Source organism: Fringilla coelebs (genome assembly GCF_963513975.1).
Source record: "Fringilla coelebs genome assembly, chromosome: 3".
Lineage (NCBI taxonomy): Eukaryota > Metazoa > Chordata > Aves > Passeriformes > Fringillidae > Fringilla > Fringilla coelebs.
In genome coordinates, this window is record NC_140030.1 from 16036765 (window position 1) to 16051747 (window position 14983).

Genomic DNA, 14983 nt, shown 5'->3' on the forward strand with positions numbered 1-14983 from the left:
AACTACACATAATGTACAGCTCCACTGACATCTGGAAATACATCCTTTACCTACACCAGTATAAGATTACAGGTACTGACAATAATATGTGTTACCATTCATGGTCCTAGATTAAAAATAATAAGTAAAGAGTATAAAAAGGCCACACAATCAGATCAAGAGTCCATCTAAATCCAGTATCTCTTTTCTAATAGTGACTGTAAGGCTGGGGGAGGGTGGAGAAGAAAAATATAGAAATAACCACCTTCTGCAGGGGATATGCTTACCAAATGATTTCTCTCCTGTCACCAGGTGAATGCTGAGAACTGACAGCACAAAGAAACAGTTTCTTTTGTTTTGAGCTTGACTCCTGCTAGTCTTGTTTGAAGTCATTTCACCTACCTACATGAACAACTGTCAGTATATCTGTGTCCATTATAAAAGCACAAGAGTTCCCTTATAACTTACTTCACTGAAGACTGAGAATGAAGCCACGTGTTACAAGGGACTCACCAAGTTCACCTACAAGTCACTAACTCCTAAAGCTTATCTAGCTCCCATAAGTCAAACCCTAATTCTGTGGAATGCGTTGGTCACATCTGGACATGAACAAAGAATCCACCTGGTTTGGTTTGCTTTCTCAAACTTAAAATCACATACTATCTTATAGGAAATTCAAGGAAAAAAAGATTTCATAACTATTTAGTACAAGTCACACAGATACTTAAACACAGGATACAGGCCTTGGATGTTTCATGGCTCTCACACTTGTACCACGACAGGACACACTATCATGTCTACAGCATTTGACAGAATGCAGATGATGAATAAAATCAAACGCAACATTTTGTACTTACTATTTGTGATTTCCTTGGCATTGGTGCTGGTGGCTGGATTTGTGCTAAAGTATTTGCTGTAGATCCAATCTGTGTTCCTGGAATGTCACATACAGAAGATGACTCTCCTGCTAAGGTAAATAAACCAAGTAAATATTAGGCATGCTTCCAAAAAAAGTAAGAGTGATGGTATCAATTGAAACCAAACCAATTATTCTTAAAAGTATATAAATCATTTTATACCCCATGAGTATTTAATTTTTACTGGCTCTTTCTAAATAATGGAACAGAATTCTATCCTTTTCCTTACCAAAAAGGCCACTTTTCCCAAAGACAACTATCTAAGACATTAAACAGTGCAGATATGCTGAGAGAGATAAAATAGATGAGGACAGAACCAAATATCCCATTCCACTTATCCTTCACTACAGACTGTATGCTGTTAGAACCTTTAGTTCCTAGTAAAGACCATCATTATCAGGGTGCTGTATCCTTCACAGGAGACTCCTGACACAGATGGCAGATAGCCATTAGCAAATTCCTCTGGGATATGTCAAGAGAAAATGAAAAAGAATCACAGTAATATCAAATGAATATAAAATATACAGTAGAAAGGAAAACAAGGTAGGAGAAATTCCACTACAACCACCACAGAATCTGCACAAACTTCACTGTAGAGATTTTATGGAGATTACATTATTGTCATGTCCCAAAGCAGTAGTTACTTCGAACAGCAAAAACCACAAAATGAATAATAAACTCTGAATAATGTACTCTGTTTATTAACCTGAAAAGAGCAATATCAATTTGCAATATAATTAAAAGTGACACTATATAAGCTCTGGATTTTCAAGCCAGAAACACATTTTTCTATTCTAAAATGTGCATCTGACACCTTGTTTATGACATATGCAAACAACAGTGGAAACAAAAATTTTCAAAATGCATCCTTTGTTTGAGTGGGTTTTAAGGCGAGGTTAGGAAAGCTAAAGCCTAGCTGGAATTGAATCTGGCAAGGAACGTCAAAGATAACAAGGGCTTCTATAAATCCATAGGTAACAAAAGGAAAATTAGAGAATATGTGGACCCATTGTTGAACAAGATGAGATTCTGGTTACAAAGTACATGGAAAAGGCTGAGCTATGAATGCCTTCTCGGCCTTAGCCTTTACTAGCAAGACAGGTCTTCAGGAAACCTGGTCCAGACATCAGGGAGAATCTGGAGCAATGAGGTACAAAGTTCTGCACCTGGGGACAAACGGTGCAGAACTTTTTATGTTGGTGGCCACCTGGCTGAAAAGAAGGACCAGAGGCAGTGGACAAAAACTGAAACAGAGGAGACTCTGTCTGAATATCAGGAAACACTTTGTCCGTGTGAGGATGACACAGCACTGGCACAGGTTGCCCAGAGAGGTTGTGGAGTCTCCATCCTCTGGGCACAGTGCTGGGTGATCCACTCCTGCTGACCCTTCTTGAGGAAAGGGTTAGACCCGATAACCTGCGGAGGTCCCTCCCAACATCAACCATTCTCTGTTTATGTTTATTACATGGTCTCATTATTGACTTTATGTGGCCCATAGCTCTGCTCATGTTAAAGAACTTCAGGCAACAGGGCCCACACAATCACAAAGAGAAGCAAGAAGAATGTTGGCACTGATTATATCTAAATGTGTAAGGTAAATGAACAGATTAAAGAAAACCTCAACAAACGCATACTCTCCCTTGGATTGTTATGACAGCTTAACTATAACAAAACAAATCTCTGAACCACAATTACCAGGTTGTTGTAGAGACCCAAGTCCTCTGGTCTGCCCTTTGTTAGTTAAGCCAGATGACTTCTCAGTCCTGTGCAGAAAGTGAGAAATTGGTCCATTTCAGAAACAAACAAGAACTCAAAAAGCAACAATACAGAGTACTTTCCAAATTATAAGTATTGGCATGTCTTCAGTAAAATCTGGTGACAATTATTTTGCTTTTAAAAGTACTACTTTTCTTCTGTATTTCTGATTAAGGGAATTGAAAGTTGTACCTAATTTTTAAAAAGGCAGAAAAATAATACAGATTTGATTATTGCAATTCATGTCTTTTCCTGAGATTTGAAGTTCCTTTCACTGTTATTTTATTTTTTTCTTAAAATTATGCATCCATATTAGTCTGTACATTATAGAAAGCTTCAACAATTTGTGTCTACCTTTTAGGTAGTATGGTAGATAGAAAAAAAGGGCTAGAAAGGAGCTTAAGGGTCAAGGTTGCTTTCATCTTTCAGTCCCAATTTGCAAATGAAACCTTATTTCTTCCAAAATTTGTTCAAAGGCCCTATTTTCTAGATTTCTCATTACCTTATTGATTTCCCCTGGTTCCCACCTCAGTATTCATTTTACTGCAATGCCCCAAACTGAACACAGCAGTCCTGCTGAGGCACCACTGATGTTGAGACAGTTGAGAGAATTAATTCCTATCATTTGCAGGCTAAGGTAAAGCTATACTATGTAACTCTTCCACAACAGCACTAGGTCTGCCTGACTCACAATGTCCTTACAGATCCTTCTTCTAAGGACTTTTGCTTACCCATACTCTGCTGTTCTCCATGCTTCATCCCTGTAGTGGATTGTTCTTAATTACTAAGAATGACACCCTTATTTTCCCTTGACTACTCCTTCAGTTTCTCAAGGATGCTTTGGATATGATCTTGTTTTCCAGTGCATATGTCCTTCCTAACTTATTTTTCTGCAAATTTAAATTTATTTTTTTTTCTTTTTTAGGTTACTCTACTTCTGCCACAAATAGAAAGGTTCAATGGAACAGAACTTATGCAAAGCACGTGAACAATAAATGGCACAATCAGACATTAGATCACATTATCTCCTATTCGTTACTAGATGAGAATAAGGAATAGAATATTTTTTGGTTTTTTATCCGCATCATAGCTAGGTGTTCTGGAGATATTTGGCAAGTCATATAACCTTGAATCAGTAGGCTGTGTTGTTTTCACTGTAGTAATCTTTGATTACTGTAGTAATCATCTACATGCTTAGTATCTGTCTTCTGTTCATTCCCACATGAACACATCATTGCCAAAAGCATGCGTGCTTTATTGATGATTTCATGTTATAGATATATTAAGTTACTAAAAATGATGAAGTATATTAAAGATTAAAATGACATCAGTTACCCAGGAATAGGCTTTCTCTGAGAGATTCTGCTAGGAGGTTGTGGGGGCAGTGGTGGTGGGGTTGGCTTGTTTTGTGGAGGAGCTGGCTGCTGTTTTGATTGCTGGTTCAGAGCTTCTATAATGCTGGCTGTCTTTGCCACTGGAGGTGGTGGTGCTGGAGAAAGTACATCTATATAGGAAAGTTGGACAGAAACACGGAATTAAATTTCTATTTATCATTTCATTTCTTGGGTTCTCATTACAGGTTTCCTTGTTACAAGACTTATGTAAGAAAAATGCGTTACTTTGCTTTATTTATGTAATGGAAGGAGGACCTCTTTGGAAAATGGTTTACCTTTTGTTTCACCTAGTTGAAGATGGACACCTCACAAGCACTTAAATTTATTCAAGCATTAAAGTGCAAGGAAAGAAAATTCTTACTGAAGTCAGCCACATTCTTGAAAACAGCAGATCAGAATCCATTTTTTAAAGTGCTAATATTATTTGTTCAGTCAATGCCTTCAGTCTGTGTTTTATAGAAAAGTAACCAAGTGAGTAATATCTGGCAAATTTTACTTAGAGGAACGTATTTTCTAAAAATCTTGTTGCGATTCACAACTAACAGCAGACTAGGTTTAGCAATTAATTAAAGTTGCTGTTGAATTCTTAAAACCACCACAACAGCAGCTGGCAATGAATTAAAACATCCTTTTGCATTCCAGTGGTCTGCAGGAATCAAGCACAATGTGGAGACACAGCCCCAGGCTTACATGTAACGCTCACCTTTAAAACTAGTGAGAAATGCAGCACAAAAACTATATCTATATATGTAAAATGCTGAGCCCTTTAGATGTAGCAATAGATGGTGTTTCCTGCTGACCCTGCACTACACTATACAGTCCTCACTGGAGCATCAGAGAAGACAGTTTGTTACTGGATGGGAACAATAGGCCAAAGCTACAGTCACCAAAAGAGGAAGTATGAGTTGTGGAAATGGAAAAATAAGCCAACTGTGATTAGATACAGTAGAAGGGAAAACAGGGGAAAGTGGAAACATACTTGTAGATGTTACACGCAATGGCGGCACAGGGGGATGAATAGCTGGTGGATCTGATGAAGACCTCTGCCTGCTTATACTTTCCACTCCTAAAGAATTTGTCTTCCACATTGCATTAGATGAAGAAATTGTCTGAATACCACTGCCAAGAACTGAAGGCTGAACTAAAAAGAGAGGAAAATACTGCATTATTATTATTACTTACCCTAAGCACAAAATGTTAATATTCACACCTGTGCTTTCAGAAATGGTGTGCATAGACCACTATATTCAGCAACACTATATTCATCAACTATAGTCACTGCATCCTGACAGAATGCCAGAGCAGAAATCAGTCTGGTGTTAAAAATTACTGAAAAAATCACCCAGAAACTTCTAACACTTCACCTAAACAAAATTTGTCTCCAGTCATTACTTTAAAAGATTCTCCAGTCATTACTTTAAAGATTTCTCAGTAAGAAGGCAGAGGGCACATCTTGCTACCTTCTTTAATCCCTGACTGATAACTGTAATTTTCTCAGGCACTGCAAGAAAAGAACCTCACTCTTCCACAAGCATGAGCGCACACATTGCTGACTCAAAGTGAAACATCAGTTTTGACTTAGAAATAAAATAAAACTGTAAACCTGAATTTCATTCAAGCAAGAAGCTATAATAACTAGTTGTGAAACAGTCACAAAGTACTTCTTCAGAGTCTCTTAAATTACTTCATTCTGAAGAGCTGCCTCCTCTTTTCATAGAAACAGTCTACAGGTTTTCTTTATAAAGCCAGTATTTTGCACATATTATGCCGTTTCTCCCTACTCAGCACATGAGTATCAGATTAAGAAAAGATGAAACAGAGTAAGGTATGAACAAATATTAGGTTGCAGCGAAAAGCATAAAAGGCTCAGAAGACTTGGAAAACAGCCTAAAGCTATGAGGATAAAGGAGCAATAATACACCATAAGTAAAACATGAACAACATCAGCAATTGACAAGAAGCTACGGTCAATGATACTACTATAGCTTTTAACTAAGTATATAAATTAATAGGCTAATACATTGCTAGATAAAAAACATGAACTAATAATCTAAGGCAGGCAGCATGTCTTCATGGCATGAGTTGTATTACAGTGATGCCAAGAAGTTTGGGGTTGGGAATGAAATTAAAATGACACTTCTTGAAATGTGTCATTTAATCAAGGGCAAACTGTGGGTATGATTTGCCATGATTAAAATAATATCAAAGGATAAAACTATTCAATTTTTAGTCTTTTTCACTATTCAATTTTTTACTAATTCAGAGATAGAATCTAACAGTTAAACAAACCATGCAGGTTCCCTGTGTCAATTTTCCTGTTTGGTGGGGAAAATATTCCTTTCCACCAAGTAAACAAATGTTGTCTAGATATTAAGCTTAGACTTCGTGTGAAATGTTAGAGTAATCCTGCCTTGGTTAAGTTTTACATGCAACTAAACTTCCCTCACTCCCATCCTACCCTTTCCAAGTAACCCAAAACCAGACTTTTCGGTTCTCAGTTTTTCTGCCCCTTTTATGCAGCCATTCCATAACTGATTTTCATATTACACAGAAGATCAGTTTGCCATCTCAGGCACAATCACTGGTGCATGGAGTCCTGCATTCTGTCCTCTGCACAGAGCTCCCAAAGGCAGAAGTCACCCATGTGTGCCCAGAACATTTCCTGATCATATCTCCTCTTACAGAGTCTGAATACAGCACTACTATTAACCAGGTGGTTAATAGTAACTTTTCTTGAATTGAATACATAAACTTAGCCTCCATGAAAGATGGTGGATAATAAAGGTATTAGAACAATGAAACACATTGAATATGACCTGTACTAAGAGGACCTATTCAGATTTCTCTATGTTTCCTTACTGTGATGCAAACAGATTACATATGAAGATAAGAATGAAGTTCACAGCACCAGCTTTAGTGGTAGATTTTGCAAGCACACAACCCTCTGAATCAGGATGAGACACATACTTTTACACTGTTCTAATGGTCTAGGGACAACCAGTAATTGGCAGCTGTATTTACAGTCAGCTATCAGGTCGCTAAAATCATCCAGTTCTCCACATCATGACACTTACACTTTTATTTCAACAACCCTGAAGCATGTATTTATTAAGAGAAGAATTTTCAAAGTTAAAATATCATGCTCTGCATACACTCTCCATTGTCTGAGGTCCGAAACAAAGTTTCACGGCAGACAAATGCTATTGAAATTTTATCTTTACAGTGAACCCTGACAATAATGTCTTCAAGAAACAGAAGTATGAAAAGATTGAATATAACAAAAAAATTGATGAGCTACATTGACTGCAGCCATCCTTTTAATAAATGGTTTCACTCTGGTGAGTTTATCTAGGTATTGTTTTCCCAAACACTATTGTGTACTGCCTTGCAGGTATACCAATAATCAAACTCAGAACACATTATGTAGATTCACTTCAAGGATATAAAATAAGGCCATCAATAACTGCTCCAATACCTACCTGTGCTAAATAACTGTAAGAGAAAACCTAAAAAAAAATTATTTTTTCAAATTATGGTCCTATTCTTCTAATATACAATTATATTTTCTAGTACCTTTGCCAATATTCCTTGGAGGTAGAGGAGGTGCACTACTTGTAACAGGTACAGCAGGCTGAATGGAAGGTGGACTGCCACTGAGTATTGCTCCATATGTTTCATTCTGTAATATACTTGGCATAAATCCTCTTTGCTTGTCCTTAGCAATGTTTGCTGCATCTCTTGCCAAGGATGCTACATTAGGCTGAAGTTGGTTTGATCCAAGCTGGTAGAAGCTGACAGGCCTGTCCTCTCTCCGGTTGGGACTGGGTTGCTTTAAACAATAAAAAAAGTACTCATTGATACCAAATTAGTTGTACTAATTTTATTTATTAGTTAATAGAAAGTTATTCGTTTCTAGAAAGAAAAATGGCTTCTAAAATGTATTTTTGTTGCTTTTAATACATAACCTAAAACCTACATTCTGCCCTCTTCAAGACAAAGTAACTGTGCACCCTAAAAATGCACCATAACAACAACAACAAAAGATTTAAGGTGAATTGCACTTCAAAACTATTAATATATTCTCATTTCTTCTGTATTACACTGCTAGAGGATAATACTGTATCCCTAAATACACAAGACTATTCTTCTATAGATAACCAGAACAGATTTTCAGACTGGATCAAATAAAGTTTTCCTGCATCAAAATATCCAGCAGTATTTTCAAAAAGAAATAAACAACTGTAGGTCCTAAGCCTCATCTGAAGTTCAGCCGAGCTAAATCCCAAATGGATGATCATGACCTCATAACCCAGACAAGATTTCATCTAAGTATTTGACCTATAGCTCAGCCTACAACAAATGAGTAGCCAAAATGTCTCTTAAACTCTTTTCAGCTCACTAGTGTTACTGGATAAATCTGGGAGATTACTTCAATTGGTAACCGGGATGGAACATTGCTCATCCTACACACAGTACTGAAATTTATCTGATTACCTGTTTTTGAGATTTACAGCAGGCATCTGCACTTAGCATTATTCTTCCTGTTTCAACAGCAAGCATAGTCATTACTGTTATCAAATGATAATTAAAATAGCTGGAGTTACAAATTCATGTGGCTGGTACAGCAATGGGCTTTAACAATCCACAGCCGAGAGAGCTTCAGAAATAGTGCTAGATAAACATGCCATACTGACATACTGTCTGTATGAAATTAAAATAAAAATTTATAGCAATAGCATTTAGGCAGACTAAAGATTTACATCAACAGTGTCACTAACAAGCAATTGATTTTCCTCTGAATAAATTCAATGATTACTTCCGGATTCATCATGTAGGGCCTTTCGATATATTATAGCACACATCATAACTCCAAGATTTATCAGAATTATGTACATTATAGTCCCTACCCTTGCTTTGGCTTAGCAGCCTCACTCCTCATTGGCTGACACTCTCCATTCCCTGACCTCTCCACTGTCCTAGTTCTGGGACTTGTTTCAGCCCACACCTTCTTCTGCTTTCTAAACCAGCAGAAGTTCTTTTTCATGTTTATGATTCAGCTTTTCACTGGCTCACCAAAATGAAGCAGTTCAGTACAGGGACAAATGTGTGCCAGAGTGGAGGCAAAAGCTGAGGCAGGACCAGGCAGCCACAGTGTACAACAACAGCAGTACCCAGCTGAATTATCTTAACTTTCTTTTAGGTTAGATTGTCTCATATATGAAATATTCTGGACTAAAATAACTTAAATTTCAGACATGACCTCTTCTGACCTAGATTACAAAATCTATTCAGTTGTCTTACCAGCAAGACACATCCAACAGCTTGACATTTAAAAACTCTGATGTGATCCTAAGCAACAGCAGTGCTCACCCATGCAAACAACGTAGTCATTGGGACTCTGTGATTAATAGTCTTTAATCTCCTTTCAAAAGTCTCTGCAGTATAAACCTACTAATAGTGGGCAGTGAAATAGGAGCTTCCTAATTTTAGCCACACTGTTGAGTAGCAGATACCTTCCTATATGAGATGGAGCTCAGGGACAAGTCAAAAAAAAACCCCACTCAACTGCAGAAGGCAACTGGCAGCAATCAAAAAAGTGAAGGACAACAACAGATCAAAAAACAAATTTAGATCATGCCAGAAAGGGATTTGTATTTGTAAATAACCAAAAACTTTTACACCTGGAAAACATGAGACCTCTAAAGGTTTCAATCTATTTTATCAAAATGATCATCATTACTATTGTTATTATCTGGAGGGTGATAAAATATATAGCAATACATTATTATGGGGATAGAGTATGCTCATGCAGAAGAACTGGATCTAGCAGCTCACAGATTTCAGATTCTTCCACAGATACCAAAATTTTAAGGAAAAATCTTAAGAAGAGTCTCAAAAGGTAGAAATTGTGCTTTGAAAGGAATGGCCTGTGACACCTTCTACTGCTAATTAGTTCAAGTCAAGCTCCAGAGGTAACAGCTATCTTGGACTAGAGACACAGGACATGGGGAAAGAGTCCTATGCACACAAAGTATTGTAAAAATGGTATTTTGCAACAGAGGAATTACTGATGTCAAAATTAGTCTCCAAAACATTTAAGCCAATTTAATGGTCTGATGAACTAACAATTTTAAAGAGATTCTATGAAGGTAATGGAAATGAAACTGCGACTGTCAGGTTTTAATATTTTTGAAAACAAAGAAAAACCCAACACACAAGACTTGGCTTTATGTTATCAATTTAGTGTTAGCAATTCATGTCCTAGCTGAGATGAGGGATTTTGCAGGAGAAGTATTAAAATGCTAAAGCTTGTAGAAAGAAAAAGCCAGATTTCATTATCCAGGGGAGAAAGCGGTTTTTGTTAGCTACTTTCAAAAAACATTGTGCTAACATCTGAAGACTAATATAAAGCCTATTATGTATTCCTCGTACTTTATAAGGAAAGCAGAAAAAGCATAAGCAATTAGAACACCATACACACAGAAAGAACAAAAACCCATTCAATACTTACATGGAATACTTCAAATTATGAACATTTCAGGATGTCATTAGTATTTTGGAACCTATACATAATTTCAGATTACTTGTCCCCTGCAAAGTCATGCCATTTTCAGGTGTCAAAACACAGTAGTTTTCTACCTGTCTGTGCGTTAGGTGCATAAATACTTTTTCAAGTATTTCCCAGTTTGGGCCCCAAACTGGGAAATTAAATTTTGAAAATGCAATGAAGTTTCTGTGCTATTGAAATGTTTCGCAATATGACCATCATTCAAGCCATCTGGGCATGATCCTGGGCAATTGGCTCCAGGTGATCCTGGTGCAGCAGGGAGGTTAGACTTCCAACCCCAACCATTCTGTGATTCTAGACCTAAAAGTGCCACAACTCCAGTAGACATTTCAGGTATGAAAAGCATGAAAATGAAAAATTATTTTATACATGAAGATTCAGAATTAAGACCCTACCCTGCTGTTAATGGATGTAGCTTATTTAATGCACAGGTTCAGTGGAAGACAAAACAATGCATAAACTGTTTTAAAGTTAGAGCCATTGACTAGAGATATTTCCCAAACATGAGGAGATAGTGTGAGGTGCCTTCCATTGTAAAGGCAATTTTCCCAGTTCATGTTAGATCTACTTCACAACCAGCAGATCTAAATATTCCTGATATATTGAAACCAACTATTGACTTGATTGAAAAGAATATATAACACATGGCTAATAATTTGGGACCACATGGTCATGTTTTAAGAGGAAAAAGAAGACCAACTATAATTCCAGAAACAAAAATTTAAGCTACTGCATTTTACTACAGAGATTTATTTCACAGTGTCTTCATACCTATAGTAAAAAGCAGAGTTATTGAAATAATTATGAACATCTCACTTAAACATACATGTGTACAGAAAAATAATATTGATACAAACCTGTAGCTTTTCATCCACATCATCATCACTTTCATCCAGATCTTCATGAAGTAACCGCCATTCATATTCTACATGAACATGAGAATTAAATCTTCCAGACAGTGCTTGAGTAAGCTAAGGAAAAAAAACAATGACTGTTGACACATGTTATGGGCAGTACTTATTTTAAAACAAAATATTTAAAAGCAAACAAAGTCCACAAATAGGAAGAATCTTGATTTCAGCAATCTGGAAAGTTACTGCACTGAAGTAAATTTAAATTAAGCTGTGCTACCAAATACAACACAAATCAAAAGTAACTAGACATTTAATTAACCATTGTAGATCCATTCTCCATTTTCTGATAAGAAGCACCACTTTGTATTTGCTTTGATTTAGACATTGCAATTCAAAGAAATTAACTGCAATGGCAGTTTCCTTGAATCCGAATGACTTATTAAGAAGCCTTGACCCCCCTAATACGATGGGGCATCCACAACTTCTCTGGACAACAAGATAACAGCCTTCATCAAGGCCTTCACTCATAAAAAGTACTTTAGTAATTATTTCAAGGAAATGTCAGACACTTAGATTCATAAAATCATTTAGGTTGGAAAAGACCTTTAAAATCATGAAGTCCAACCATGAATCCAGAACCACCACATCCACCACTAAACAATAGCTGAAGTGCCACATCTACACTATTTCTAAATACCTCCAGGAAGAGTGACTCAGCCACACCCTTCCATCTGAAGAAAAATATTGTTTTCTTCTTAAAAGCATATCACTTTATGTAAGCATATGACTATTTCTGAGGATATAACTATTTCTACTACACCATTATTGCATCTGGAATAGATTCACTGAATATTCAGCTGTGAACTGTTAAACGATCAGACACCAAATGCACACACAGAATGACACAATACTCACCAGCTCTTCACAGTGAGTATGTTTTAAACGTTTAGCTATATCAAGTGGTGTCTCTCCTGCTTCATTTGCTATATTACAGCAAAAAAAGAAATGAGAGGTGTGATGAGAGGTGTCACTATTAACATGTCCATTACTAAAGACAAACCTGCATAGTAAAGTACTATAGCAACACACTCAAAAACTCATCTCTTTCTTTTATAAGTAGGTCCAACTCACATCAACCCTCTGAACATGACAAGCAGTAGCAATTCAGCATGCCATATATACATATGAATGATAGCCATGAAATGCAGTATATAACTTGACAACAAAACAGCAATTAAATATCTAAACCTGTTTAAAAACTAAGTTTAATATATAAGTCAATTTAAAACTTGAAATAAACAGTGAATATTGATTCTCTAATAATAAATATTTACAGAAATATGATAAACAATGGAGGAGAAAATGCACTTATTCCAGCTTCACTGGTTTTTATCTGAAGCAATGACAAATAGGAAATTGAAGTACACATTACCCTTTTACCTATTTCAATAGAAGCCTTCCCTCTCAGCAGCAGTTTGAGGCACTCAACGTTGTCTGTTAGACAGCAATAATGCAGGGCTGTGCTACCTTTACAGGTTTGCTTATCTAGATTGCCACTTTTGGAGTACAAGAAAGAAGAAAGGTAATTAAACATAAGTTTCCTATTCCATATTATTAAGCCACTCTCATGAGAAGATTTTCAAAGACTAAAATTACATTTGCAAATACAGCTTTAGTACTTTAGTATTTGTATTTATTTAGTATTTATATTACTTTACATAAAAGCAATGTCAATATTTAGCTTTCCATACTTACCTGTTCTGCACTAAAAAGTCGACTATATGAAGGGATGTTCGATCAACTGATCTAACAGCAAGGTGCAGTGCTGTTTCATCTTGCTCCTAAGAATAAAATGAAAAAAGATATTTGTTTCTTCTTCTGAAGAAGAAGAAATTTTAGTAAGACATTAATTAGATCAAATAAAACATGTAATTTCAAAATATTCAAACGTGCTATCATTAAAACATCTGCGAAGACTCACTGTGTCCCTTTTGTTCCTTTAAAGTAAGTAAATAAATAAATGGGTTGCAAACTAGTCGATTATTGAATGATTTAATGTTTAATGTTTTAATAAATTTAAAATAAGACAGTACTTGGAAACAATTTTAGATTAAACTATTTTGTATCTTCTTTTTTTATTGTTAAATTACATCATTAAAATGACATGCATTCAGAACAGTGTTTCAGATATTATTTCAAATAATTGTTAATTAATGAATGCATATTGCACTTACAACAATTTGTCTAATAAAATTTACAGCACTTACATGGCCATTGGCCAGTGGAATTTTTTCTGTGAGATCCACCCCATCAGCATAGACTTGAACTAATCCAAGAATGTCCCTTGATTTCACTGCTTCACAAAGAGCGTGCAATTTAGCTGCATTGTCTGCATGCTTCTTCCTTGCATATTTTCTCTCAATATACTTGGCAGTAATGTAATCTTTTCTTGCATTCCTGAAATTGAATATTATTTACTTCTATAACTTTCAGCTGAAGATACATATTATCATTTCTATAAATACACACACGTGATTTGAAATCATTCATTATGATAATTTTTCTTTTAAAATATGCATGTAACCATGCAGTCTCATATTTCAAGTATGAAATGTAGTTACAGAAAATGAATCAAATATCCAATATAAAGATGGACCAAGAATTCCTTCCTCCAAAGTCTGTGATGCTGTTGAGATCAAGACTATCCAGCTCTATGTGCAGAAGATACATCAAAGCTTCAAAATGTTAGTGTATGCTGCCCAGGATTGTGTTTTACCTGACTTGGTACTCCTACACATGCTGAAAAGATATGGAAGGCATGGGATTTAAAAAAAAAAAAAAAAAAAAAAAAAAAAATCTATCTTATGCCTCTGCACAGACTATCCAAGTCCTGAATTTGAATTTACAGCAGTGAGTATGTTTTTTAAAATCTTCAATCTTCACCATAACTGTAACAGGGAGGATGTGTTGGACCTTTTAGTGACATTTCTAAACCAAGATGAAAACATAGTCCACCTGACTGAGCACGAGTTCTGCTGTAGATGCCCAGTAACACAACTACTCCTCTTCCCATCACTGCAAGGCAGGAGCTTGCTTGCCTCCCAAAGGCATAACTCCTTACCAGCTCTTGGGATGAACACAGCATTGCACAGAAGACAATTGACAAAGTCATACCTCATCATCTAGATACTATGTAATGGGAAAGAAGTAAAAAAAACCCCAGTAAATAATAATAAATTGAATCAATGGATAACTCTTGTTCATAAAGCATTTGATAGTATTCAGGTTCTTATTTCAATAAAATAGCTCCAATTTTGGTAAGCAGAGGTATCAAATGAAATTATCTTTTTAAATAAAAATTTTTAGAAGTGTTCTTATTATATTGATTCAGCATATAGTAAAATTATTGATAATTTAAATTATTAATATTAATACTCTGCATTATTATTGATAGTAGTAGTCTAAAATTATCTAAACTACCTTGTTTAACACTGGTTTTGTCAGAATGCTAAAAAT

The 14983-nt window shown here is 35.9% G+C and overlaps 1 protein-coding gene across 3 annotated transcripts in view; it reads right to left on the reverse strand.

Moving 5' to 3' along the window:
* The window catches only part of ASAP2 (ArfGAP with SH3 domain, ankyrin repeat and PH domain 2), an 84845-nt gene that overhangs the window by 7322 nt on the left and 62540 nt on the right, over nucleotides 1–14983 (reverse strand). The window contains exons 17-26 of one of the 3 annotated variants that reach the window (XM_084202916.1): nucleotides 13735–13924; nucleotides 13223–13308; nucleotides 12908–13023; nucleotides 12383–12450; nucleotides 11471–11584; nucleotides 7619–7874; nucleotides 5025–5186; nucleotides 3987–4155; nucleotides 2592–2659; nucleotides 837–943 (exon numbers count right to left, since the gene is read on the reverse strand). In XM_084202916.1, the coding sequence (XP_084059042.1) occupies nucleotides 837–943; nucleotides 2592–2659; nucleotides 3987–4155; nucleotides 5025–5186; nucleotides 7619–7874; nucleotides 11471–11584; nucleotides 12383–12450; nucleotides 12908–13023; nucleotides 13223–13308; nucleotides 13735–13924 (1336 nt within the window). Of the gene's footprint in view, nucleotides 1–836; nucleotides 947–2591; nucleotides 2660–3986; nucleotides 4156–5024; nucleotides 5187–7618; nucleotides 7875–11470; nucleotides 11585–12382; nucleotides 12451–12907; nucleotides 13024–13222; nucleotides 13309–13734; nucleotides 13925–14983 lie in introns of all 3 variants that reach the window. The other 2 variants (XM_084202915.1, XM_084202917.1) reach the window with 2 other exon arrangements.